The 27673-nt window shown below is 42.6% G+C and overlaps 2 protein-coding genes across 3 annotated transcripts in view; one reads left to right on the forward strand and one right to left on the reverse strand.

Annotated features, from left to right (window-relative positions):
• RABL3 (RAB, member of RAS oncogene family like 3) overlaps positions 1–23620 on the reverse strand; it is a 46841-nt gene extending 23221 nt beyond the window's left edge. Inside the window, exons 1-3 of the mRNA XM_004577868.3 lie at positions 23456–23620; positions 19737–19828; positions 3258–3387 (exon numbers count right to left, since the gene is read on the reverse strand). Coding sequence (XP_004577925.2) covers positions 3258–3387; positions 19737–19828; positions 23456–23501 — 268 coding nt within the window. The 5' untranslated portion in view covers positions 23502–23620. The remainder of the gene's footprint in view (positions 1–3257; positions 3388–19736; positions 19829–23455) is intronic.
• Positions 23621–23682: 62 nt separating this feature from the next.
• The window catches only part of GTF2E1 (general transcription factor IIE subunit 1), a 33984-nt gene continuing 29993 nt past the window's right edge, over positions 23683–27673 (forward strand). The window contains exon 1 of one of the 2 annotated variants that reach the window (XM_004577867.3): positions 23683–23766. The gene's annotated coding sequence lies outside the window, so the exon portion shown is untranslated. Of the gene's footprint in view, positions 23767–23947; positions 24074–27673 lie in introns of those variants that run through there. The other variant, XM_012928801.2, reaches the window with a different exon arrangement.

Here is a 27673-nt window from a genome sequence, read left to right on the forward strand (position 1 = left end):
TTGTTTTCCTAATTCTTCTTTCAACAGGGCTGAGGGTTCTTGCTTTATAGAACATGAGCTAGAAGAGCCAGATGGAAGAAGTCAGAATGACAGTTGATGCGAATGTTCTAATTTTGACAGAAACAGACACAACTTACAGGTTCCTTCTATAATTATGAGCCCAACTCATCAGAGTGGGAGTAGGTAGGATACTGAGGCAAGAAAGCTATCACTAAATACAGGGAGTGTACATTTGAGTGGGTAATTCTTATGCTCTGTTTCTTAGGTAACTGAGGATGGTAGACAGCATGAAGACCTTGTATGCTTCTACCAAAACTAGGGCAAAAGAACACAGAAGCAGGGTTATCAATAATAAGTTTTTTTTTAATTAAGAAACTGGAATATGTCTCTGTCTCTTTGCAACACTAACATAGCATGTATATGTAATCCCTTCAATAATATTAAGGGAGAAAACAAATTACCCATGAATAGTAGGCATATTAGAAATTATAAAACAGAGCCCGGCGTAGTAGCCTAGTGGCTAAAGTCCTCGCCTTGAATGCACCAGGATCCCATATAGGTGCCAGTTCTAATCCTAGTGGCTCTGCTTCCCATCCACCTCCCTGCTTGTGGCCTGGGAAGCAGTTGAGGACAGCCTAAAGCCTTGGGACCCTGTACCCACGTGGGAGACCTGGAGGAGGCTCCTGGCTTTGGATTGGCACATCTCCGGCCATTGTGGCCACTTGGGGAGTGAATCAGTGGACAGCAGATCTTCCTTTCTGTCTCTCCTTCTCTCTGTATATCTGACTTTGTAATAAAAATAAAAAAATTAAAAAAATAAGACAAGTATGGGTTTTGATGGATTTCTTCTTTTGTACTTTATAAGTTTACAACTCAGAATTCAACAGTTTCTTGGACTAGAATGATCTTTATTTGTATTATTTACTTAAACTTTTTATTCTTCCTCTTTCTCAAAATTATCTAAACAGAAAGATGTTTAGACAAATTCCTCTCTATCAGATCAGTTACAAACTTACTTTGACACATCATTTGAGTGATAGAAGTTTATTGCTGATTCTGTCTAACCAACTTTCATTTCCTTCTCTATTTTTCTCTAAGAAGCAACCTTATACCAAACTGGGCATATCTTACTGTCTTTCTCACACACATTTTCACTCTATCAAAACAGGCCATTATCATATATTTTCTTTAATGATGATGGCATACACCAATGTCATCATTTTATAACTGTGCTTTTTTTTCCACTTAAGTACGCTTTGTTTCTTCAATTAAGTGGTGATGTTTCAGATCAAATCCTAAGATAAATATAGCATGGGTCTGAAGTGACACAATTCAAGTACCAATGTCATTAATCTTTTTATCTTCCCTTTGCAGTATCCACAGTATCTTTCTTTCTTTTTTTTTTCTAAAGATTTATTCATTTTATTACAGCCAGATATACACAGAGGAGGAGAGACAGAGAGGAAGATCTTCTGTCCGATGTTTCACTCCCCAAGTGAGCCGCAACGGGCCGATGCACGCCGATCCGATGCCGGGAACCTGGAACCTCTTTCGGGTCTCCCATATGGGTGCAGGGTCCCAATGCATTGGGCCGTCCTCAACTGCTTTCCCAGGCCACAAGCAGGGAGCTGGATGGGAAGTGGAGCTGCTGGGATTAGAACCGGCGCCCATATGGGATCCCGGGGCTTTCAAGGTGAGGACTTGAGCTGCTAGGCCACGCCGCCGGGCCCCCACAGTATCTTTCTAAATGTAAAGAAACAGGAATGATACAGGAGGTGGCGTGCCCTAGCAGCTCAAGTCCTCACCTTGAAAGCCCCGGGATCCCATATGGGCGCCGGTTCTAATCCTGTCAGCTCCACTTCCCATCCAGCTCCCTGCTTGTGGACTGGGGAGGCAGTTGAGGATGGCCCAAAGCCTTGGGACCCTGCACCAGTATGGGAGACCTAGAAGAAGTTCCTGGCTCCTGGCTTCAGATTGGTGCAGCTCCAGCCATTGCGGCTGCTTGGGGAGTGAACCATCAGAGGGAAGATCTTCCTTTCTGTCTCTCCTCCTCTCTGTATATCTGACTTTGTAATGAAAATAAAATAAATCTTAAAAAAAAGGAATAAAAAAAGGAATGATACAAGAATGTAAGGAACAAAGGTGCTAAGTAAATGCAACCTTTCCCTAATTATGGAATGAGATCTACGCACACACGAGATCTTAGCAATGGCATTTAGCAGCAGAGAAGGACTGAGATATCAAAGCTTTTCATAGACTCATGAAACACAAGTTGAAACTGTATTCTACTTTTTAAAAAAGGCTTTCAAAAATAAAGAGAGGGGCCCGGCGGCATGGCCTAGCAGGTAAAGTCCTCGCCTTGAAAGCCCCGGGATCCCATATGGGCGCCGGTTCTAATCCTGGCAGCTCCACTTCCCATCCAGCTCCCTGCTTGTGGCCTGGGAAAGCAGTCGAGGACGGCCCAATGCATTGGGACCCTGCACCCGCGTGGGAGACCTGGAAGAGGTTCCAGGTTCCCGGCATCGGATTGGCGCGTACCAGCCCGTTGCGGCTCACTTGGGGAGTGAAACATCGGATGGAAGATCTTCCTCTCTGTCTCTCCTCTCTGTATATCCGGCTTTCCAATAATAATAATAAAATCTTTAAAAAAAAAATAAAGAGAGAGATGATAAAGAAATTCTACACACAAATTACAAATGTAGTTTGTTTGGTCCCTTAGTACAGCCTAGGTACTTTGGATTGAAAGTATGCCCTCTCTAACATATCTTCTATGGAAGTTTTCTTGAAGTATTTAAATATCTAAAACTACATGCAATTTCTGCTCCCTTAAAAACTCCCTTAAGCATTTCTTTATATAGGACTCTCTTTAAGTGGCACAGAAAGAAATTTTTGAATCTCTGTGGTATCTGCTGTAGGACTAGAGGACTCTTAATGGCCTTACTGCACTTAATTTAACCGAATGGAAAAACAGCACTCAAGGGACAGTGTTCTGAACGTTCCATGCAATTTTATTCCTCAGTATTTAGTTTATGACAATAATACAAACAGAAAAACTTTGACCAAGCAGATGTTTAATATTCTGAATTATATGGTTAGAATTTAGAAACATAAAATGGAATGTGACATGCACAGTAAGTCAGGAGCTGTGAGTATATTAAAACCTTCCTGAATTTAAATGAATCTTGAATGTTACAGTATCTCATGTAAAATCATCTCTACTTTTAGATCATTACTCTATAGCAGACATAAAAATTTACCATTTACAGAGTTGTAGAATACCGCTCTTGTGCTTTTCACACTGCTGGCACTGCCCACAGAGCCGCCAACATCCCACAATTCTACATAGTAGGCCTTCTCTTCCGGGGTTCCTTCTTTGTAGTCATGAATCTAACAAATCAATCAATTCAATAATTAGTACAGCCACTAAGCAAACTCCTAAACATGGTCATTCCAGTTTAAGCATTAGCATGTTTCTCTGACTCTCTATCACCGTATCCTATCTTTGAAGTTTACTATTAACATTCCAACTCTGATCAAATTTGATCACAGAGAGTCATACAGTTAACTGATCCACATCCACATCTTTCATACTTCCCACTTCCACTTTCAAAGTCTTACTTCCTTCCTAATTAGGCAAAAATTCCATGCCGTGTCATTACAGTCATTTCTTTGTCCCTGTTTCACACTGCATTCCTTTGGCAAAATTTCAACCTGAGTTATATGCACCATTCCCCTTACTTCATATTCACAATCTAGTTAGCTGCAGGTGGAGCCCAGGCTAACCACACGCAAGCTCATAGAATTCATTTGTAATTCCAGCATACTGTTGGAACCACACTTCAACCAGTTCCAGAGCACATTTACCCATTTCCTTTCCAAGGTAACTATTTCATACTTTTCCTCTTGCAAAATTTGGAATATTTCTTACTCTTCCTAAATCACAGCTAATATTTGCTGCCTAGCACATGTAAGTCACGGATTTCTAGAACCTGCCCTCCAACAATAGACACATCCCTGTATCAATGCCACATAATCTGCTCTCCCTTCTGTTAGGATCTTAGGCTGCCTTTTTCTCCAGGACTAAAACCTCTTCTGTGCATGAAATTCCATCTCCATTTCCTTCCTCAAATAGGAAGTTCTACCATTTTTCCCCTGCTCATCAATTTTTCCCTCTCTGGTGAATAACTGTCACCAACACATAAACATATCACAATTTTTCCCGTCTTAAACAAGCTTATATTCTCTTCACCTTATGTACTCCTGATATGCAACATTTTTGTTCCTTTTCACAGAAAAGCACCCCAATTGTTCTTACCTCTAATTCTTTTTTCTTACATTCTTTCTCTTGTAAAGATTTATTTGAAAGTAGACTTACAGAGAGAAGGAGAGATATACAGAGATCTTCTACTGGTGGTTCATTCTTCAAATGGTCACAACAGCTGGGGGTGGGCCAGGCCAAAGCTAGAGATCAGGGGCTGGATTTGGATCTCCCACAGGGGTGGCAGGAACCCAACCATGTCAGCCATCTTCCAGTTCATTCTTCAGGCTATTAGCATGGAGCTGGATCAGAAATGGAGCAGCTCATACACAACCTGGAGCCCATGTGAGATGCCTGGCAGCAGTTTTATCCTCTATACCAAACAATATTGGCTCCTCACAGTCTCTTTTAAAATAAAAAAGTTTTTAAATTTACTATTATTTTTTATTGGAAAGTCATATACAGAGAGGGAGAGAGACAGAGAGGAAGATCTTCTGTCTGATGATTCACCCTCCAAGCAATGGCGATGGCTGGAGCTGAGACAATCTAAAGCCAGGAACCTGGAGACTCTTCTGGGTCTCCCACATGGGTACAGGGTCCCAAGGCTTTGGGCTGTCCTCGACTGTTCTCCCAGGCCACAAGTAGGGAGCTGTATGGGAAGTGGGGCCGCCGGGATTGAACCAGCCTATATGGGATCCCAGTGCGTTCAAGGTGAGGATTTTAGCCACTAGGCTATCGCACCCAGCCTCTCCTTGAAAAATTTTTAAATAGAAGTTCTCCTCATCGAGTATTTTAGTGAACCATTCCCGGTGTAAGCCACCACTTGCATGTACATTGCTGACTTCAATGGTCTATTAACAGTTTTATTTTGCCTCACTTTTCTCTAAACTTGTTTCAAATATCTAATGTTGCCTCCCATAAAAAGACTCATTTGAGAATAGCCATTATGTAATACCATTCCCAGGTAGTATGTTCTCTGGCTTAACAATGTACCAAGTCTTGACCAGCACTCTCTGGTTATGCATCCTCCCAAAATAATTGACTCACCCATTCTCTTCTCTACCACAAATACATTCCCTGATTACATCACTTCCAAGTTTCTTTCCAAACAGAAACTGTCCTCCTTCTTTTCCTATTCACTTAATTGTTATTCTTCAAGTTTAAATTAATTCATATGGAATGAGTCCTCAGAATTTTAATCTAGTAGCTTCCAGCTGGTGGTTATGACATTCTGTCTTTTACATGGATGAGTAACATCCAAGGGAAAGCTTGACATTTAACAATTATTGTTCTTGAGACAATAAGTAGTACCTTGGTGTTATACCAAGAGCCCAGTTGAGCAGGGATGACATCAAACTACAGGAAATGTGTTTCATTTGTAAACTGCATCATCAAGGGCCTGCTGTTTTAACAATCATTGCTGTTCTTACAAGTACACAATGAAAGATTTTATCAACAAGAAGCAAAAATACATGCTGACCACTGAATGAGAAAATAACCCTGAATGCTCCTGTCACATCAGACTTCCTCATTTATTCAGTTCTTGTTTTAGTGAAATAGGTGTCTTTTTTTTCTGCTTGCTATTTGTTAAATTCTTCACCTAATAGAGTGTTAAGATTGACCTTGTTCTTGTGAACTCAATTTAAGAATGTATGTCGCTGTAAACATTTCAAAAAGAAAGGAGAAGAATGGGTGGAGAATCTGGAAGCAGGGAGGGTAGGGTGGAAAGTATCATTATGTACCCCTAAATCTGTGATGTGAAATTAGTTTAGCTTATATAAATAAAATAACTTAAAATTTAAAAAGAAGAAAGCCAAATGTAAAGTATGCACAAAAGGTCATGCCTCACTGAAGAGTTCATTCATTATTAGTAATTACTGAAAAGGAAAAAATTCAGTAAAGGAAATGAGAAACCTTAAGAAATAACATTGAATATTGTAGATGTTACTAAGTTTGGTTAAGTATCTGTGCCTGCAGAATTACTGCTACAAAAAGGAAGGAATGTTGGAAGCTTTGGAAGGTAAATGCAGGAAGAGGACAGAAAAGAGCAATTAGAAGAATATACCAGGAGTTCACTTGTCCTATTCACGGCTATACTTCCGATTTCTTGCAGTGTTTGGTTCCTAGCAGTTATGAAAATAAACAAGTGGGTGAAGGAACAGTATAAAATTTATGGTTAATTCCTTTTTGCTTCCAGGAATTTCTTTTGCCTTTAGTCATTTTCTTTACCTAAAAAAATAAAATAAACTGCTTTCTCTTCTGTTTTGAACTCATTTATTCTTTGATTTAATCTCTAAACTTTATGAAAGAGTCATTGAAATGTGTATTTACTCTCTGATATAACATCTGGTTTCTACACTAACATGCTGTGGGATTGTGAAAGTCAACAATGATGTCAACATTACCGAGTTCAATTTTTTTAAGTTTTTCAATTTTTATATCTCTACAGTCCTTCATACTAAAACTCTATTCTTCATGCATGAAGTTCTCATCTTTCTGCATTCTTGTGAAAGTTCATCTCTTGGCTCTTCTTCCATCCTTTGGATTGATCTTGCTCTGATCTCCCTTTCACCTTAAGCTTTCTAAATCTTCCAAGATTCTACCTTTTCTTCCTTCTGTTAAAAAAATCTTATGAATCCTCATGATTCTGCATTATCTCAACAAAAGTGGCTCCAACTCAGAATTCTCTCTTAAACTTTGTGCAAATGTTTTCTGGACGACTTCAGCAAGGTAGCTCCTGGATGCTCCTCTTCCCCACATCCAGAACAGAAGTTATTACCATTTCCTTCTCTTTCACTTACAAAGCAACCACTCTTGTGGGAGAAAGGCCCACCTATTCAGTTACCCAAGCTACCCCCTTGATCATTAACACCTAGTATGATTTTACATGCTTCACATGCACTTCACTTTGTCTGCTGAACTGCTACAACACTTTTTTTATATTTCATTTTTTATTAGTATTTTTATTGTTTTTTTGTTTTTAGTGGGTAATACTATTATGTCCATATTGTTTCCATCATGTATCTGAGGTAAAGGGGGATATTCAGGGAGAAGCCCCACCCGGTTTCCCACCCACCCCAAGTCCCGGATGTGGGGCATGCTCTAAGATCCTTGCTCAAATGGTTCTAATAGTTCACCAGTTATGAATCGCTGCCAGTTTCGCTCGATGAGGTCGTCCACTGATTGATATGGTCCATCATAAAGTCTCCGTTTGCCGCAGTATTTCGCTGCCAACATATAGCTGAGATGGATGATTGACCTGTTCTGTCTTCTGTCTTTTCTTGGTTAGAGTTTTGAGTCCAGCATTTTGATTGGGGAGATCTCCAAAGAAACTTTGAGGTATTCCCAGACCAGATTCTTGTATGTTCTAGCAAGCACAGGACCTGGCACAGTCCATCTCCACGATCAGCTGGTGGTTGCAATTGCTGGGTTGGTTCTGTTTTCAGCTCCGACTTCCACTGGAACCAATGGGTGTTGCAGTCCAGCCTGGTTCTGCCCAGCACATACTCGGCCCTCACATAAACCACTGGGAGCTGCAGCTTAGTCAGAGCAACCCACAATAACCCCCACCAGGCCCACCGCCTATCCTGGTTTGCCAGTATGTATAGCAGACTAGTCCAGACTGTCCCACATCCCATTTGGCTCTCGTACTTGTCAATGCGTATTAAAGCTTAGTTCCATCTAACCAGCTCAACTATCCAGCCCTCACGGATGTTGCTGAGTGCCTCTCTGTCTAGCCACCCCAGCCCCCGTCCTAGTTCTCATGCCCTCCCACGGGAGTAGTAACCCAAGAGGGGAGAACCCACTATTTCCCTCCCAGGTCTCTCTCAATTCCGGTTGATGCACTCTTCGGGTGGTTCTGTGGTTTGACTTGACAGAATTAGCCCCCAGTGCCAGCTTCTGCCAGCTGATGTTGTGACTAAGCCCTAACAACCCTCACCCACTCTAATTTATGCTTGTACAAGTAGGAATAATCAGCCCAGCCTGGCTTTTCCCTGATCTAATCCACATGAGGCCCACAGGTGTTATAGCACTGCTTAGTCTGGTCTGTCCCCATCCCAGCCCATGCTCTCCAGTGGGAGTAGCTGTCCGGAGAGGGGGCCAGACCCTTAATCCCCCTGCCAGCTCTGCCCCTCCCTTCCTGGATCTCATGTGTGCTGGCTGGGTGCTGCAGTCACATCCAGTACAGGCAGCCACGCCCTGGCATTCCATAATGTGTACTGGTTTTTGTCGCGACCCAACCTGGCTCAACCCACACTCTGTTCTGGTGTTCGGATTTGCCAGTGGATGACATGAACTGATTCAGCCTGGACTGCCCCGACCCATGCCAAATGTGTGCCAGTGGGAAACTTTCCATGGCCTATTCTGGGCTGTTTCCTATCATGCTTCTTGCACTTACCTGCAGGGACTGTGTCCTGCCAGAAGAGTTGCCCAGGCTCCTCCATCAGAACCCCTCCCAATGCCAGATTTTGTGCATACCAGGGGGTCTTGATCCAGCCCTACTCAGTTCACCTCCTGTCCTAGCAGGAACAGTGGCTTTTCTTGGCTGGCTTTCACTCCATTCTGGTTCTTGTTGTTGGATATTTCAGCCCAGCCATGGCTCGTCCATACCTACATACGGCTCACACATGGCTCAGTAGGGGGTTGAGACCCAGCCTAGACAGTCCTACATCTACCCTGGTTCTCCAGGACACCAGATGGTGTTGGGGTCTGGCCTGGCCTGGTACATTCAATCCCAGCCCACACTAGTGCCAAGGGAGACTACAACTGTTTCCTAGACAGAACACAGCCCCCATTCCAGCACATGCTCCCCTTGGTGGGAACCTCAACCCAGTTAGGGTGTCCCCTTAGTACCCCAACCAGGCCTGTTCCCAGCCATAAATCACGCACCTGTCCGTGGTTGCTCTGAGGACCATTAGGTGCAAGAGCCTAGCTCGGTATGACCTGTGCTCCATGCTGGTTTCCAGTTTTGCTTGTAGGCTAAGGTTTGCTCAGTCCTGTCCAGTACATTCCGTTCCATTACCAATTTACACATTTTGGAGCTACTATGCCCTGCTTGTCCGACCCCCAGATCTGGACCACGTGTTCACCAGCGAGAGCTATGACTTGCCAGGGTTGTTTCCCAAGTTCCTCCACTTGATCCACTCCCAGACCCAGTTTGCATACATGCCATTGGGTTTTAGGCCAGGTTCTGTCGTACTCTGGCCTCCCATTTGGCCTTGTATGAGCTGGTGAATGTTGCAGCCCGGCCCATCCCACACCCTATTCAGGATGCACATTTGGGTGCTGCTGCCTTGCCCAGTCCAGTCTGTTGCGGGTCCTTTACCTGTGATTGGTGGCAGGCTCCTTGGTCACACCTAGCTTAGTCCATAACCACCCAAACTTTTAGGTTTACCAGTGGGGCTAAACTTTCTACAGGGTGTGGCCACACATTCTGCACAGAATCCACCCCAGGATAAGGTTCTAGAGTGCTAGTTAATATTATGGCCCTGCCTAATGTGACCAGTCTCCTGAACCATCATCATGTCAGGCAAAACAATATCCTGCTAGACAAGCCTGAGCTTATCTTTTGCATGATAGGTGTTCACAGCTCAGCATTGTTAAGTGATTAGAAGTTCTTCAAAGGAAGAGTTACTGGCATTGGGAATCTTTAGGATTGACTCAGATCCCAGAAACAGTGGGGTCAGCCTGGAGCTACCAAAGCAGCGATTCAGACAAGCAACACCCCAGAGCTCCCCAGCCAGGCGGCCAGCAGGCACAGCCTGGCACCAAATGGTGCACTGGCTGCCCGGGGCCCAGCTCACCATGAGCACATGGTGGTTGGGATCGGGATCCGAGCAAGACACTCCCTCCTGCAGCCCCTACAACACTTTTTATTAAGTAATTCATTTATTTTATGGGCCCGGCAGCGTGGCCTAGTGGCTAAAGTCCTCACCTTGAACGCACCAGGATCCCATATGGGCACCGGTTCTAATCCTGTCAGCTCCACTTCCCATCCAGCTCCCTGCTTGTGGCCTGGGAAAGCAGTTGAGGACAGCCTAAATCTTTGGGACCCTGCACCCGTGTGGGAGACCCGGAAGAGGTTCCTGGTCCCTGCTTTGGATCGGCGCAGCAGTGGCCGTTGTGGCTTACTTGGGGAGTGAATCATCGGACGGAAGATCTTCCTCTCTGTCTCTCCTCCTCTCTGTATATCTGACTGTAATAAAATAAACAAATCTTTAAAAAAAAAGAAGTTCATTTATTTTATTATTTCATGTTATAGTTCCATAGGCTCTGGGATTTCCCTTCCCCCTTCCCAAATCCTCTCCTCACCATACTGATTTCTCCTATATTATTACAATAGTATAGTCCTTCACAATCAGTCATTAGTCCATAATTCTGTTGTTGAAGTGCATCCTGACATTGTAGATATGGACAATGGCAGAGAGTCCAGCATCCTGTTGTCAAAATATATTTAATGCCTGGCATGGTGGTCTAGTGGTTAAAGTTCTCGCCTTGAATGCACTAGAATACCATACAGGCGCTGGTTCTAATCCCGATTGCCCGGCTTCCCTTCCAACTCCCTGCTTTTGGCCTGGGAAAGCAGTCGAGGACTGCCCAAAGCCTTGGGATCCTGCACTCACATGGGAGACCTGGAGGAAGCTCCTGGCTCCTGGCTTCGGATTGGGGTAGCTCTAGCCGTTGCAGCCACTTAGGGAGTGAATCATCAGATGGAAGATCTTTCTCTCTGTCTCTCCTTCTATCTGTATATCTGACTTTGCAATAAAAATAAATACATCTTTTAAAAATTTAGTCATATGTTGACTAAATTAGTCAAATTTGCATATGTTAAAAATTTAGTCATTTATAGTTGCATACAATGCTTCACATTGCTTTCTGAATCTTATAATCTGCATTTATACCATATAGAAAATTGAACAAAACATTTTTACTGTAACTTTCTTCTATAAAAATAAAATTTTGAAAACCAAATTATTTTAAAGTAATTTTAAAGCATAACTTTTTTCCTATTTTTTAAAATTAATTACATTGTATTGTAGGCCCACCAAAACCAAAGGCAAATGCGAAGAACATCCCAGTAAAATAACAACACAAGACTAAATTAATGAACAACTCATTGCTAAAATGACAGAACCAAATTGGCACCCATTCACATTAACCCTGAATGTAAATGTCTTAAACTCATCAATCAAATGCCATAGATTAGCAGACTGGATTAAAAAATAAAACCCATCTATTTGTTGCCTACAAGAGACATATTTCACCAACAAAGATCAGTGGAAACTATCTCATAGATCTTGATTTTTTTTTTCTAATTTCACCTCTTCAAAACATTTTCTTTCTCATTAAATTCTTCAATGATTCTTTATTATTGCTATTATTATTATTATTATTAATTACATTGCATTATGTGACACAGTTTCATAGGCTCTGGGATTCCCCCAACTCCTCACCCACCCTCCCCGCATGGTGGATTTCTCCACCTTGTTGCAGTATTACAGATCAAATTCAGTTGAGAGTCTTTCATTGCAAGCATATACCAAGCAAAGAGTCCAGCATCTTATTGTCCAGATACATTCAACGGTTTCTTGGGAGACCATCTCTGGTCTGAAGGCATAGCTGGCAGAATATCATCCCGATCAATTAAAAGCCCCAACTTAACATCAACGACAACTTACAACATTATGAAATTGATTGTTATGGTATTGAGTAACCAATATGTTACAAGATGCAAGTTCTTAACCACAATGACATTTCAATTTTAGTATATATAACCAGCTTCTATACACATTATAATGGCTATAGGGTATTACTCAACTGTCTCGTGTCTATCCTCATTTTAGTATTTAGCAGTCCATAGCGTTGAGGCATAATTCTACTGAACCTGGCAGATTTTAGAATAGTCTAAACTGGCTTATAACTCTAGCAAGGCATATGTCAACAGCTGAAGTGTCGAACTATTTTAGGAGGGGTGTGCAGAGAAATCTTCCATTCTCCAGTGAGGAATATCTATTCTCTGTGTTCTACCTAGTAAGGTATATGTGAATCCACACTGACCTTTTCCTGTCTGGTTCTAAGCTTTCCTTATTGTTCTCTGTCTATTCTGATTTTGTTTGTTTGTTTGTTTGTTTGTTTTGGGGGGGCTCCGGAGAGGATGGGGATCCAAAGTTGGAACTAAGTAAGGACCAGAGAAAGCTCCTCTCCAGGGTCCTGAAGGAAATTTGCTGTTCTTCTATGTCTACGGACCGCTCAGGGCTCCTAGCTGTTGCTCCAATGACCTTGGATCCTGTGAGGAAGGATTTGGGCTTCTTCCATCCCATGTGGTAGATCCCAACGGGGGTGGGTGACCTCAGAGTCCTCGGCCTCCGAAGGCACTGCAATTCCCAGCAGTCTCTTTGGCAGTTGGAATTTAGTCCTTGGTGCTTGTACTGATAGTCCTTCGTGTAGATCTAGGAGTCTCCAGGGTTGGGATACAAGCCTCCTCCTGTCCACCTGCTCCACTCTGGGGTCCTCGCCTTGAACGCACTGGGATCCCATATAGGCGCCGGTTTTAGTCCCGGCAGCTCCACTTTCCATCCAGCTCCCTGCTTGTGACCTGGGAAAGCAGTCCAGGATGGCCCAAGGCTTTGGGACCCTGCACCTGCGTGGGAGACCTGGAAGAGGCTCCTGGTTCCCGGCTTTGGATCAGCGCACCACTGGCCGTTGCACTCACTTGGGGAGTGAATCATCGGACGGAAGATCTTCCTCTCTGTCTCTCCTTCTCTCTGTATATCTGGCTTTGTAATAAAATAAATAAATCTTTAAAAAAAATCCCAAAAAGTGATTTAATTTTTGCATATATCAAATTCTCGAAGTCTGGCTTTAATGATTTATATCACTCCCACTACATTGGGCAATATAATTGGAAGACAGAAACAAACCAAGAATGACACAGAACTTTCCTTTCTTGTACCTTTAATTCAGTTATGAGCAATTTTACACCGAACACTAAATCCAAAATTTTAAGAATTAGTGAGCACAAACATTAAATTCATTAGCTCTACTAGCACTTAAAATTTAAAAATTGTATTGTTTTCTTTATTCTCTATTTTGTAGATGGTTCTTACAGACGAAATGAGTTAAAGGAGTGTTTTTTCATAGGCATCTACTAATTCTGAAAATCCCCTCTGTCAGATTTTGACAACACAGACACTGAAATTGCATTTTAATAGCTTCTACAGAAAAAAATGTTCTTCCAAGCTATTTAGGCAAAGGCTTTATAAGCTTTAAGCATTCTTTCCAGTGAGAAAAACTGTTCACTGTATTATAATGGTAGTAAAAATGATTTACATGTATATAACAACTTAAGATTATAGTTTAAAATTGCCTTTTGCCTAGACTGTCAGGCAAGAAACATTCTTCCCAAAGATGGAATACAGAGACCAACCAGATAGAATGGACAGTGATAAAAACAAGGTTGTCTTCAGCCCCATGAGCCATATCCTTCTGTAATAACATAATTCTAGCCAGTGTGGCTTTAAAAAGTCTTTTGGTATCACACACACTCCAGTTAAAAAAAAAAATCACATTATTACAAGATGTTGGTCACTGACCACTATCATCTTTCTTCCAGTCTCCTAGGCAGTTCCCTGCACAAAGGTACAAAATACACAATCCAGGGATACTTGTTTGGTGAGCAGCGTAAGCCACCACTGGGAAACCCATGTGCTACTTCAGAGAGCCTCAGTTCCTGCTAATCTGCATCTGGCGAGGCAATGAGTGTGAGCACAAATGCTCAGCTTCCTTCTATCCAAAAGAGAGACCTGCAAGAGTGCCAACCTTGCCAGTTCTGCCTGTTTCAGGCAGATATATATGTAATGTGACATAAACTAACTCCAACATTCCTTTTTGCAAAAGTGGCATTTTCCAAAGGGAACTGCTGCTGTTAACTTTAAAAACCCAGAGTATTGAGAACAAATAATTTCATGTTTGAACGTTCTCTGGATCTTTCACAAAGCTTTCCTCAGAGATACAATCAAGTATTCACTCTCTTATATAGAGCACTGTAGAGACAAAATTTCTTTTGGAAACTTCGCCACCAATGCTATTCCCAGTTACCATTACTTGGTCTCTTACACTCTGCTTTGTACTTCCTCTTACCCATCTTTCAATTTCCAATTGTTCCCTTCCTCCAAATACTTTCACTTTCCTCCTGTTACTTTTTTTCTATGGTTAAAAATTTGACTATATCCTATCCTTAAACTCACTGCATTAACTTAAACTGGTAAGCCCACTTCTACTGTTGACATGGCTTCACCTTCCACCCACTAAGATAGATGTGCCTCATTCTCCAATATTCTCAACTGTTCCTTATAGCTATTTCCAGCATGTGACTCTCAGTGTGTGTGTGTGTCTGTGTATTTGTGTCCTTTAGAGGATCTGGTTCATCAGTTCTCCTTTTCCCTCTTGTCTTATTGCTATTATCTACCAGCGTCACAGTACCTGCTTCTTAGTTTTACTCCCTGCTCCAAGTGCTGTCCATAACTGCTTTTATTTGCCCAGAGTATACTGATCCTACATCCTAGTCAGTGTTCCACAATACAGTTCACCTGCACCGAAGCCTTTGGGCCATCCCCGGCTGCTATTCCAGTCCACAAGCAAGGAGCTGGACTGGAAGAGGAGCAGGTGGGACACAAACTGGTGCTTATATGCGATACCAGTGCTGAGCCACTGCACTGACTCCCTAAAACTATTTTTTATTTATTTGATAGCATGCACGTGAGAGAGGTATCTGCTATCTGTTGGCTTATTCTCCAAATGTCCAAAGCAACCAGGCTGAACCAGGTCCAAGTCAGGAGACTGGAATTCAATATGGATTTTTCCATGTGAGTGGCAGTAATCCAAGAACTTTGACCATCACCTGCTGCCACCCAGTGAATGCTTTAGCAGGAAGCTGCATCAGAAGCAGTGGCAGGACTGAATCCAGGCATTCTAGCACATGAAACAGGTATCTAAGTGGCTTCTTAATCACTGAACCTAGTACCATTAAAATGCTGATTCCTAGGCATCATACAGAATTCTGAAACAGAACATTTGGATACAAGGCCCACTAATTGAATTAAAACACTAAGACTGCCAGACTAGTCATCAAAACAAAACATATGGGTACCCTACATATAAGTCATACACCATAAATATGAAAATGCAGTAAGAGAGTATGAAAGACAAGAGAGAAAAAAGAGAGAGGAGAGAGAGAACACAAACTAGCTCAAGACAGAATGGGATATCCCCAGGTGCTAGATAAGAACAAACAACTTAAATTCAGAAGGATAAGCACATACTGACACAGAGTAAGATTTAATTTCAGAGGCTTGTTCCTGGAGTGTTAGCGCCCACTCCACAATGGCAGACCTGCCTTCCATCTTTAAAAATAAGAGTATCCTTGGGTGAGGAAGAAAACTGCAATTACCTTGTCAAAATCTGGAGCCCTGAAGAACTGTGAGTCAATAAAGAACGACCTGGAAAAACCTGTTCAGAAACTCAGGGGAGCAGTAACAACTTGACCTGAGGTAGGGGATGGTAGAGAGTAGCCTATGGTTCACAAGAAGTGGAGGCCATAAGCCTGGGCTACCATCAGATGCTGGGGACAGAGGTAGATTTCTATTATCTACATAGTGTGGAAAGTCGGAGTTGAGAAACTACAAGGCTCATTCAAACCCCTTGGGTGCTGACTACAGCAGAAAGGCACAGGTGTGACCCAGGTATATTTTCATTGACAAATCACAGGACTTCTACAGAAAGAAGGAAAATCCCACTGAAGAGGAGATCCTCTCCAAAGACTTCCTCTACAATACATTTCCACAAAGTGGTGCAGTCGATACAGGAAGTAGGATATCTACCCCCCTCTAGAACAATCCATTAAAACCACAAACTAAACTGTGGAAAAGGATTAAAATAAGTAGAAATCACAACGAAAGGTGGAGAAAATGCCATAAACAGCCAAACAAACACACAAAAATCCCGAGATTCCATAGTTTAGTTACTTAAACAATTGAACAAATTCTTAGTTAACTGGAAGGCAGCTCTGAGTGCATCATGCAGAGTGTAGCAAGGGGAAATAAAGGACAGAGAACATAGCAGAGCATTTGAAACACCTGGAGGACAAAAATCTAATGGGATTACAAAAGGGAGGCATAAAGGGAAGATGATGATAATGGATAAAAATGATGAGAAATGAAGACATCATAAGCATGCTACTGAATGGGATGACTAAAAACAAACCAACACCTAGACAGAGGCTGGAAAAACTAAAGAACAAGAAAGACTAAAAAATAAAATATTTTAAATGCATTGTAAAAAAAAAAAAAATCTAAAAAAACCCAATAGTCTAGAGCTGGTGCTATGGCACAGTGCGTAAAGCCACTGCATGCAGTGCTGACAATCCCTATGGGTGCCAATTTGAATCCTAGCTGTTCTACTTCCAGTTCAGCTCCCTATTAAAGCACCTGGGAAAGCAGTGGAGGTGGGATACTCCTGCCTTCTGGCTTCTGCTAGGCCTTGCCCCAGCCGTCACAACTATTTGGGGAGGGAACCAGTAGATGGAAGACCTGTCTTTGTGTTTCCCACTCTTTTGGTAACTCTGCCTTCCAAATAAATAAAATGAATATATTTTTAAAAAATGAATAGTCTGACAGATTTTTTTTTTATTTCATTTTAGGGCCTGGCATGATGGCTCAATCGGCTAATCCTCCACCTCCAAGCACCAGGATCCTATATGGGCGTTGGTTCGTGTCCTAGTTGCTCCACTTCCCAACCAGCTCGCTGCTTGTAGCCTGGGAAAGCAGTAGAGGATGGCTCAGAGCCTTGAGACCTTGTACCAGTTCTCTCTCATAGGAGACCTGGAAGAAGCACCTGGTTCCTGGCTTCCAATTGTCTCAGCTCTGGTCATTGCGGCCACCTGGGGAATAAACCAATGGACTGAAGAGCTTTCTCTGCCTCTCCTCTCTGTAAATCTGCTTTATAAATAAATTAAAAACATCTGTACAAATGAGGGGATTTTATTTTATTTGAAAGAACTACAGAGAGACAGAGGGAAAGGCAATGATCTTTCTGCCAGTTTATTTCCCAAAGGGCTACAATGACTAGGGCTGGATCAGGTCAAAGCCAGGAGCCAGGAGCTTCTTCCAGGTCTCCCACATGGGTGACAGAAGTCCAAATACTTGGGATCTTCTGCTGCTTTTCCCAGGCCATCAGCAGAGAGCTGAAACAGAAGTGCAGCAGCCAAGATGTGAACTAGAGCCCACATGGAAATGTAAGCACTGCAGGCAGTGGCTTTACCCACTATGTCCTGAGGCTGGCCCTGAGAAGATTTCCAATCAGCAGCAATATATGAGGGTACTTCAAACATTTGTGGAAAGCAAAATGAAAAAATTGATTATTGGTTCAAAGAATTTTTTTTTCAGATTTATTTATTTTCATTGGAAAGTCAGATATACAAAGAGGAGGAAAGACAGGAAGATTTTCCATCTGCTGATTTATTCCCCAATTGGCCTCAAACGCTGGAGCTAAGCTAATCCAAAGCCAGGAGCCAGAGGCCTCTTCCAGATTTCCCACATGGATACAGGGTCCCAAGGCTTTGGGTTGTCTTCTACTGCTTTCCCAGGCCACAAGCAGGGAGCTGGATGGAAGTGGGGCTGCCAGGACATGAGCTGGCACCCATATGAAATCTTGGTGCATGTAAGGTGAGGACTTTAGACACAAGGGTACTGTGCTGGACCCTCAAAGAAGTTTTGAAATCCATGTATACTTTGTGACTTTAAAATGCTCATGTTCATTAATCAATCATGTATGAGACTGATTGCTTGTAAATACCTGAGATTGTTAATGTCCCTTTTATCACTATTATTGCTACAACTCATAAGTAATGATGCTCTAGTTTTTATTGTAATTTCTATAGCACCACCTGGGTCATGCACTGGCATCTATTCCCACATGAAGGTTCTTAATATTCTTTCTCACCACTCTAGCGACCCATTGGTATTTTTATTGTATGTTCGGCAACTTCATGGATGAAAGCTTACTATTATTCTCCCTGGAGTGGACTGTGTACACTGGTTCTGCATTTAAGGGGTTGCATAATGGAAGTGTCACGAAAACTGATATGTTCAGACGTGGAGACAGAGAACAGGATGTCTCCATGCATACAGAACAATGATGGGCTCCAAGCAAAATGCTGATAATGTCCTGACAGTCGGATGCTGGACTTTGCAACACTGTTCATGCCTACATTCTTGGGAGACACTTCAGTGGCAGCATGATGGACTTATGTTCATGAAAGACACCCATTGTGAAACTGGAGGGGAAATCAGCTGGGATGGGAGGGAACTTGGCCAGGGGGATGGGAAATCCCAGTGCCTATTAAACTGTGTCATAAAACAAAACAAACAAAAATGCTCATGTTATGCATGAATTTCAAAATTTATGTGCATCAAAATAGATTCATGCTTTAAAAAAATATTTGGAAGGCAGACATACAGAGAAAGAAGTAAAAGAGAGATATAAAAATAGATGGGAGGAGGGCAAGGGAGAAATGACAGATGTGGCGATCTTTTACCTGCTGGTTCTCTCCGTATATGCCTGTTATAGCCAGGGCTGGGCCATGTCAAAGTCAAGAAATGGCCAGCATACCTGGGGAAACAATTAATCCATTGGGAACTGCTTCTGATTCTTAAACATGACATTGAACCTAGATCTGGAATGCCAGTTTTTGTCTATACTCTGTATTTCTAGCCCAAAGCTTGCCATTTTAGGGGCACAGGCTTACAGAATTATATGTGGAGTTTGTTAAATGGTCTCTAGATACACAGAATCAGGTTAATTGGATTCAAATCTCCACTCCGCCTTAAACAAAAAGATTTTTTAAAATTTCAAATGCAGATCTTAGAAAGTAGAGACAGAGAGAGACGGCTTCCATTCACTCGTTTACTCCCCAAATAGCCACTAGCTGCAGCTCAACCCATCTGAAGCTGGGAACTAGGAGCTTCTTTCAGTGTCCTCAACATGGGTGCAGGGACCCAAGGACCCATGCCATCTTCTGCTGTCTTCCCAGGTCATAAGCAGGGAGTTTGATCAGAAGTGGAGCAGCTGGGATTCAAACGGGCACCTATATGGGATATCGACGTCACGGGTGAAGGATTAGCCTGTTATGCTACTGTGTTGGCCCTATCTACTCTATTTTTAATGAGCTGAGTACATAGGTCAAATGACTTATATTTCCTTTGCCTCAGTTTCTGCATCTACCTGAGTATAGCACAGTTTTAAAAGATAAAATAGACAAAGATAAGCAAACACCACTACTACAACACCTAGCACATTACAGGATGATAACCCCAGGTATTATTCTTTAATCTTAATTACAGTGGTGCAACTTGATTTTTGTAGTTTGAAGGAGTTATCTCTAATATGGCTAATTAAAAACTGAAGCATAAAAGACACATACTCTGACATCCACAGAGCAGCCCACAGTCCAGGATGGATTTCCCAGCACTTGATTTTGGCATAGAAGATGGACTAGGGAAGATTTCCCAACACCTGTAAAAGATACAAGAACTCTAGTTATGAAAGGCATGCTGGAACTTCTTACAGCCAGGGGGAAGACTGAGAGCATGTGGCAAAAATGAGATGCAAAGCAAAGCTGTTGAAACAGTCTTTCCTGGGTAAGTGAGGATGGCTGGCAGCGCTGTTCTCTCCAGTGCAGCACCAGGATCACCTGGAGGACCTCTGAAGACACAATCTGCTGGCTCCCCCCTCACACTTTCTGATTCAGCAGATTGTCACAGGGCCCAATATTTTGGGCTTCTAATAAGTCCCCGGGTGATACCAATACTAACAGCCCAGGGTTTCACTGTGAGAATCACGGTCGGCAGCAATTTCAGATTAACTAATTCCTTTCCCTTTAAAAGACTTCATTTAGCTTGTCTGAGACACACGAAATCTAACAGATCTTTTAGGTAGATCCTTTCTCCTGCACACTCACACTGGGGTCCCTTCCTAGTATCCTGTTAGATGGCCTTCTAGGTTGTTCTTGCATGCTGTCAGTGACAATGCCGTAGTTAGATACTCCAGTTCTGACCAAAAGTGATTTTAAGAACCAAACACTCGGCCCAGCCTTCTGCAATGGGAAAAAAGGACGCCTTTACTTCCTCTTCTATATAATGACCATTTATGTTGTCTTATACACAAAATATTGTTAGAGAACTAAATTGAGCAACAAATATAGCATTTATAGTAACTCTGAAATTCATATTATGTCACTGAAATATTTGCAGAATGGCAAACTTTTGACATAACAGATTAAGGTGGCATCTTCTTTCAGATCTTTTGGGCACAGGGCAGACTAGTTACTAATGCTAACAGTAGCACTCAGATTTGTAAGAGGAAAGTGCCTGAGTTCCATCTGTACATCTCTGTGTGGAATAATTTATTCAACAGAACTTTGGAATTCCATTACAACAAGCAAAGTTGGTGAATCTTTATGAATCATTAATTACATAAAAAATTTAGATAACATCTTTGTGTGAATTATTGATACGAATCATTTTATTTTAAATTTATATTAGCAATCTAGAAAGCTTAAAGAAATAAAAATCACCACGCAAAGATCACCAGTATCAGCATATAGTTGAAGTATTATCCAATATTTAATCGTACATTTCTCTAAGAATTTTTGGTAAGTTCTGACTTTATTTTCACCTTTAGAACTAAATTAGATCAAAAGGATGGACTCAATTTGCTTAGGGGGAAAAAAGGCCCAATATAATTAAGTAAATGTCAGTTCCAAGAATAGCTGTTGGAAATGTGTTAAGCTCATTACATCCCCTAATCTCTGAGAGAAGAGAGAAAACAGCTTGTGTAGATTAGTGCGACTTTCAAGAATCCCTACTAAATGATCAAATACCTTTAGAATACAAAACAAAGCTCTAAGTCTCAAGTCTCTGCTTTATATAATTGTGAAACCCTCAACATTTCACACAGGAGATTAGACATTATTGAAAAATAAACTTTGATGTTTGAATACAACAGGAGATAAAATGTAAAAAGTATACTAATCTGTCAAGATAGTAAAAAGCTGTTAAATGGAAACTGGTAAAAAGACAAGTGACTTTGTACATTTAACCTAACTTAGCGAATCTGTGACAAGATCAATTATGCTCCTGGTGGGCACAGCTGTGTCTTCTGTTTTACAACTGTACTGGATTAAATGAAGCCCCAAACCTGCTAATTATCTCACACATGCCAGCAGCAGCCAAATCTGCCCTTTCCATGTAATGCCCTGAAACCAGTCATAACCCCGTATACAGTGCCTATTGAAAAAACAAGTGATCACCTCTAACACGTAACAGAAAAGGATCGTCATCTATGATAGAAAAGCAAAGAACAGAGGAATGGGGACACCCACTCTCTGGATCATGTGGAGCAACTGGGGTGCTGGCATCATGGCTTGCAAGTTAAGCCTCTGTCTGCTGTGCTGGTGCCAGCATCCCACATGGGTGCATGGTTCTAGTCCTGGCTGCTTCACTTCCAATCCAGCTCCCTGCTAATGGCTGAGGAAAGAGGTGGAAGATGACCCAAGGCCGTGGGACCCTGTACCAATGTGGGAGGAGTAAGTTTCAGACAGGATCACTTCTGGCCACTGCAGCCATTTGGGGAATATTTGGGAAATAAAGCCATCTGGGGACTCTGTCTTTCCATCTCTCTATAACTCGGTCTTTCAAATAAAAATATGTAAGTTTAAAACAAAAGAAAAAGGAATTCAACACTAGAAGGTGAGAAAAAAAAAAGCCCTATTGTTCTTCAAGAGCATAGACAAAGTCTGTAAACAATAAACAGTTCACCAAGTCAATCTTCTGTCCTTTGCCCCAAAATGAATGTAATTGGATACCAATACACATAGGCAAATACCATGCTTTCTCTGATCTGTGGTAATACACAGTGTATCCAAAAAAACGTAATCTATAGAAGATTAATTTTGCAGGTCTTTGAAAACTGGCATATGCCTTCTCTATGTTCAAACATCTAGCCAGCACAATGTCTGCTCACAGTACACACTCAAAAGTCGACTTCAGTAAAACCAATCTATAAAATTCAAAGGCAAAATGTGTTTAAGTTCTTAAGGACAGCTGAACTTGCAGTTGGGGGTGGGGGCAGTGGTGGACCAAAAAAGACACTCTCCTGGAGGGTGGGAAGGAGTACATATTTCACCCGTAGTTCCCGGATGTCCACAGTGAGAACCAAACTCTTAAAGGATAATTAAACTGCCTCCAGGATCAGATACCAAAGGCTTCAGAATGAGACCTTTAATTTCTTTATTTCTACTAATCTTAGCATGTAACTGATTTTCAATTAAGTTTACAATAAGAGGCAGGCTTTTGCCCTAGCAACGAAGAGCCTGCACCTCTTAGGGAACGCCTGGGTTCCATATTTGCCTCCTATTGCAGCTGCCTGCTCATGCAGACTCAGGGAGGCAGTGGTCCAAGTGCAGCACTCAGTTCCTAGCAGCCACGTGGAAGACAGAGGCTTCACTTGCACTTGCCTCTGGGGTTTTAGGGAGTGAACCAGCTCTTCTGTTTCTCTGCCTATCAAATACATTTTTAAAAAGGGCTAACAAGGAAATTGAAAAGCGCAGTCAAAAGTGAAACAGGAAGGCTGCTCAGCATTTCACTACATAGCTTAGTGTGTGCGTGTACGGATTCTGGGTTCATCACATCTCTCCAACCTCACTCTTGCACCCGTAAAACAGGGTAACAGAAGATAACCCAGTCACAGCCCTCGCCAGGATCATTCGTCTTGCTTCGCTTACGAACACAATCTCATGAACAGACCCTAGTTATTTCTGTACCGTTTACTTGGCGCCCAATAAAAAACCCAAAGTCTGCATAATTAGAATCGTTGACAATGCACTCCTGGCTCGGTCGCCAGAGAGACCAAGGGGAGAAGCTATTTAGTCGGAGAAATGCCAGGGCTCCGTGTCCCCCACCCGCGCTATGTGACAGCTTCGTAAGACAGCAAGGTCCTCTGGGAAATGTAGTCTTTAGGTCCTGAGAGGAAGGCAGCAAAAGGCAGTAGCGCCAGGAAGTTGCGCGTGGAAGAGTGAATGAAAACGGGTTACTGGGTAACACCTCATTGTCGGAATCCCCAGAGGTGGACGAAGCTGCTCACCTGAGTCTCCCAACACAAGCACCTTCACCCGATCCAGAGCCGCCATCTTGCCACTGCCATCCCGGGTAACGCCTGTTCCGGGATTATACACCAATCGCAGCGGCGTATGGCGGGCAGCGCCTTCAATTTTATTGGCCGGGCGGAGTTTGCACGGTGTGGATTGGCCCGTGCAGTTCAAGCTAGCGCGTGAATCCCGGCCTTTGTCGCAGAAATTAGGCGTTTTCTTCGTCGCGCGAGTCGCGTGGTTCGGTGAAGCCGGTGGTTGGGGTGCTGAGGAAAGCTGTAGTGGGAGTGTGCGAACGTTCGCTTTGGTAAACCTTGTTTCCTGCTCGTTCCGAGTTCCCTGGCGCAGTGTCGCTTTCTTGGTCTCTCATTGTTTTCGCTCCTCTCTTTACCCCCTTTTCCTTAGCTGTTCTCCTGTCTTGGTCCCTTTTTTGGTCTGTCGGAGAACGGTTGGCCCGGCCCGGCCCGAGAGCGAACTCGGGAAGGGAAGGACGTGGCTGCGCCTCGTGCGCCCCTCGACCCACCAGTTAAAGTCCGTGGAAATTGGGGGAATCGGGGGCTGGAGTGGAGTGAGCGTTAGAGAACTGGCCTCGTGGAGCGCAGCTGCAGCTTTAGGTACGAAGGCGTGGAACGAGCCGTGGAATGTGAGAACCGAGAAAACTGCAGTTAGACACCCTGCGTAGAAGCCCGGGAACAGTTGTATACTGGGATACTCCAAGTGGATTCTCCTCTTCTCCCTTTCCCGTTCACTGCCCCCTCCGCCCTCAGCATAATCCTGTCAAAGCGCGGTTTTCTAAAACTTTCTAAATAATAATATGAGGTTTGTCTCGTAGCCTGCCTTTTAAAATAATTGTTGTGGAGGAAGTGAGTGGTAGGATAGGTGCTTAGATGTGTGAGAGGTTTATTAAGGTCTTTGTGGTTAGAAGGTGGAAATCCACTGATGAACTAGATGGAGAGACAAAGGTGCAAGCAGGGGAGTAACCTGTGAAGGGGGAATCTTCTGGAGAATTCTGGGGAATCCGGGAAGGTGTCTGAAGAAATGTCATTGGAGATCCGAAGTGGGATTGGCGCTTAACTTTGGGGGCGCGGAAATAAGGAAAGCTTACCTGTTTCCTTGAATTGGGATTATGCTGTGTGAGCATGAAGCTGAGAAATATTCTTCTCGACTTTGCTTCTCCAGTGTCCTCTGTGGTGCTCAGGTGACTTTAACATTTGGGTGGTGACAGTACATATGGGTCTGGATTGGGGAGGGTGGCAGGTGAGGGTGAGAGCTGACTATGAAGATGAAGAGGAAACAAGGGCCCCTGGAGGCCACACCCTCAGAAGTCTCCAACAACCTGAGAGGTTTCTTTCAAGTTCCGCCTTGGCTTATTGTGTCCATGTGGGAACTGGGGCCCACTTTGTTCCACCAGTGTTCAAAAGGAGCTGGAGTTTGCTGAGATTAATTTAAACGCTGACAGCTAATTCAAAACTTTGAGTGCGACTGTGTGATCTGTCTGAGACCTTTGACCTAAGTAACTTCAGAAATCCCTGTGGGTCAGGGCAGTGAGCATGGGTGGGCAAGAGAAGTGGCCAGGAAGAAAAAGCAGTGGTCGGGAAGGAGGGTGTTCGAATGCAGGGGCTTGGACCTTGCCTGCTCTCAGTCCCAGCTCCAGTCTCAGTTCTTGAGTTACCTGCTGGGCATCTTCAGAGGAACAGCCTGTGTGCTATTTCCTCAGAGACAAGTATCTGGAGGTGACTGCTTTATTTCTTCCAAATCTGCTCCTCTTCAGGTGTTAAGTGTTTCTTATAGAAATGTTTTTGTTTGCTTACTTACCATGGCTCAAAACAAAGATATATTTAAGGTTTTTCCAACACTAGGATGCTGTTATAGTACACCAGTATACTATACATATATATATATATTTTTTTTTAAATTTCATTTATTTAGTGCATCTATTCTTTCTATCCTCTTGTTGCATTTTTTTTGCTTTCTTAGTTTAGGCCTTATACTATGGCTCTTCATAGTTGTATAGTAGCACTATCTTCATTACTTATGTGAGTCCTTTGCACATACTGCTTCGAGAGTCACTTTCGTAGTTACTTAATATGAATACCAATACATAATTGAACTCTTATGTCAGTCCTGAAAGCAAAACATGGTACATTAGCTATTTTATTTAGTCTTTACATCAGTTATGTGAAGAGGGCCCTGTGGGTCTTTTTTTTTTTTTAATGTAAGAAGAAACTGAAGCTCAGTATTTTTTTGGGTCACAGGTGAAGAAATGGTGGAACTGGATTCAAATCCCAAAACTACTAGATTGCAAAATCCCCTTGCCACATCTTTGCTGTCCGGGGCTCCCTACAATGTTGCAGTCAAAGAAAATAGACAAAATATTTAGGTGAAACAGGGATGTATTCATGCAGGATTCGCTTTAGCAGCAACTTCAGGGATCAGGGGCTTTGAATACTTTTTAGGTGACTCTAACAAGTTTTTAAAGTTTGCATAATACTTAATCTGGCTCTCCTAGACTAATACTGAAACTGGATATATGGTCCAAGGTGGTGGTTATTATTATTTAGATTTATTTATTTTTATTGGAAAGGCAGATTTACAGAAAGGAGGACAGGAAAACAAAGGTCTTTCATTTGGTAGTTCTCATTCCCCAAATTGCCACAATGGCTGGAGCTGAGTTGATACAAAGTCAGAAGCCTGGAGCTTCTTCTGGGTCTTGCTTGGACCATCCTCTATTGCTTTCAAAGGCCACAAACTGGGAGTTGGATAGGAAGTGGAGTAGCTGGGACTCAAACCAGCGCTCCTGTGGGATGCCGGCCCTTGCAAGAGGAGGATTAGGCAGTTGAGCCATCATGCCGGCTCTGAGGGTGGTTATTCTTAAGGTATTCCCTGGATGATTCTGCCTTGCAGCCAGAGGAGACTATCATTAGGTACAACTATAGGAAGTAATACTGGAAAACCGGGTTAAATTGGTTTTTGCTATTCTTTGATCTGTTGGCTGTTTCTAAAGCTGTGTGGTAGGTCCTGTCAGCTGTGTATGAAATAGCAAAAGAACCAAAACTGGTTCTGAGTACCAATGTGTAGACCACATTAGACAGCTGAGTACCGTGTGCACCATAGTGCACTGTGGTCTACATTGATGTTAAACGTAGGTGTTTGCCTGGCATGACTGCAATCACTGGAAAGCCTTGGGACACCAGTTTGGAACCAGCTGCTACTGTGTTTTATCCTTTGCAATCATTCCCTAGCATTTAGAGTTCAAGTTTTCTGATAAATGGCTTTGCTTTCTGTTTATCACAGGTAAAACCTTGTATTTTATCCTTGAAATATGTCAGTTTTTTTAGGAAATTTTTCATACTAGAGTTCTGTCAATATAAAAGTATCTTATTAAAAAAGGTACTAAATCTGATTAGAATTGATAACTGCTGATTTCAGATAAAAATTACAATGGAAGCTGGCATTAACAACTGACTATGATTCAGTGACCTGAAATAGTTCGATGAGGTTTCTCCATTAAAAATTTACTAATGGAATAGGGACATTTTACTGATGTAGCCTGTGGCTGGCCCAGCCGTTCTTAGTTTGGAATATATTAAATTGATACCAGAGTTCTTACGTCTTCATTGATTAATCACAACAGCCCCGCTGAAGTAGTTGATGATATGCTTGTGTTTCACTAGAGAAATGTAGCTTGAAATTGTTTGAGGAATTTACTCAGTATCCCATGTCTTTCAAAATGTAGGATGTCTGATTGATTCAAAAGCTGTTTTATAATGTACATTTATAACTGTCCCAAGCACATTCTAGTTGGGGGGTTGAGAGGACAGCTTTCTGGGTCATGGCATGAACGTTAGATTCACTTTAGCTTTTGCCTTTTCTCACAGGGTATCCGAGATTTAATGGTATCTTGGGCTTTCCTTCCATTTTCTTTTTCCTTTGTGTTCCCCTCCACCCCAAGATTTGTGTATTTTATTTGAAGGTCAGTTAAAGAGAAGGAGAGACAGAGATCTTCTATTTCCTGTTGTTCACTTTCCAGGTAGCCAAAACAGGAATGGGCTAAGTGGAAGCCACCAGCTTCGTCTGGATCTCTCAAGTGGGCATCTTGGGCCCAAACACCCAGGCCGTTTCCCACTGCTTTCCCAGATTGTTAGCAGGGAGCTGATTGGAAGCTTAGTAGATGGGACCTTTGCCAGTGGCCACATGGGACGACTGTGTCTCAG

This window comes from Ochotona princeps, chromosome 3 (assembly GCF_030435755.1).
Source record: "Ochotona princeps isolate mOchPri1 chromosome 3, mOchPri1.hap1, whole genome shotgun sequence".
Classification (NCBI taxonomy): Eukaryota; Metazoa; Chordata; class Mammalia; order Lagomorpha; family Ochotonidae; genus Ochotona; species Ochotona princeps.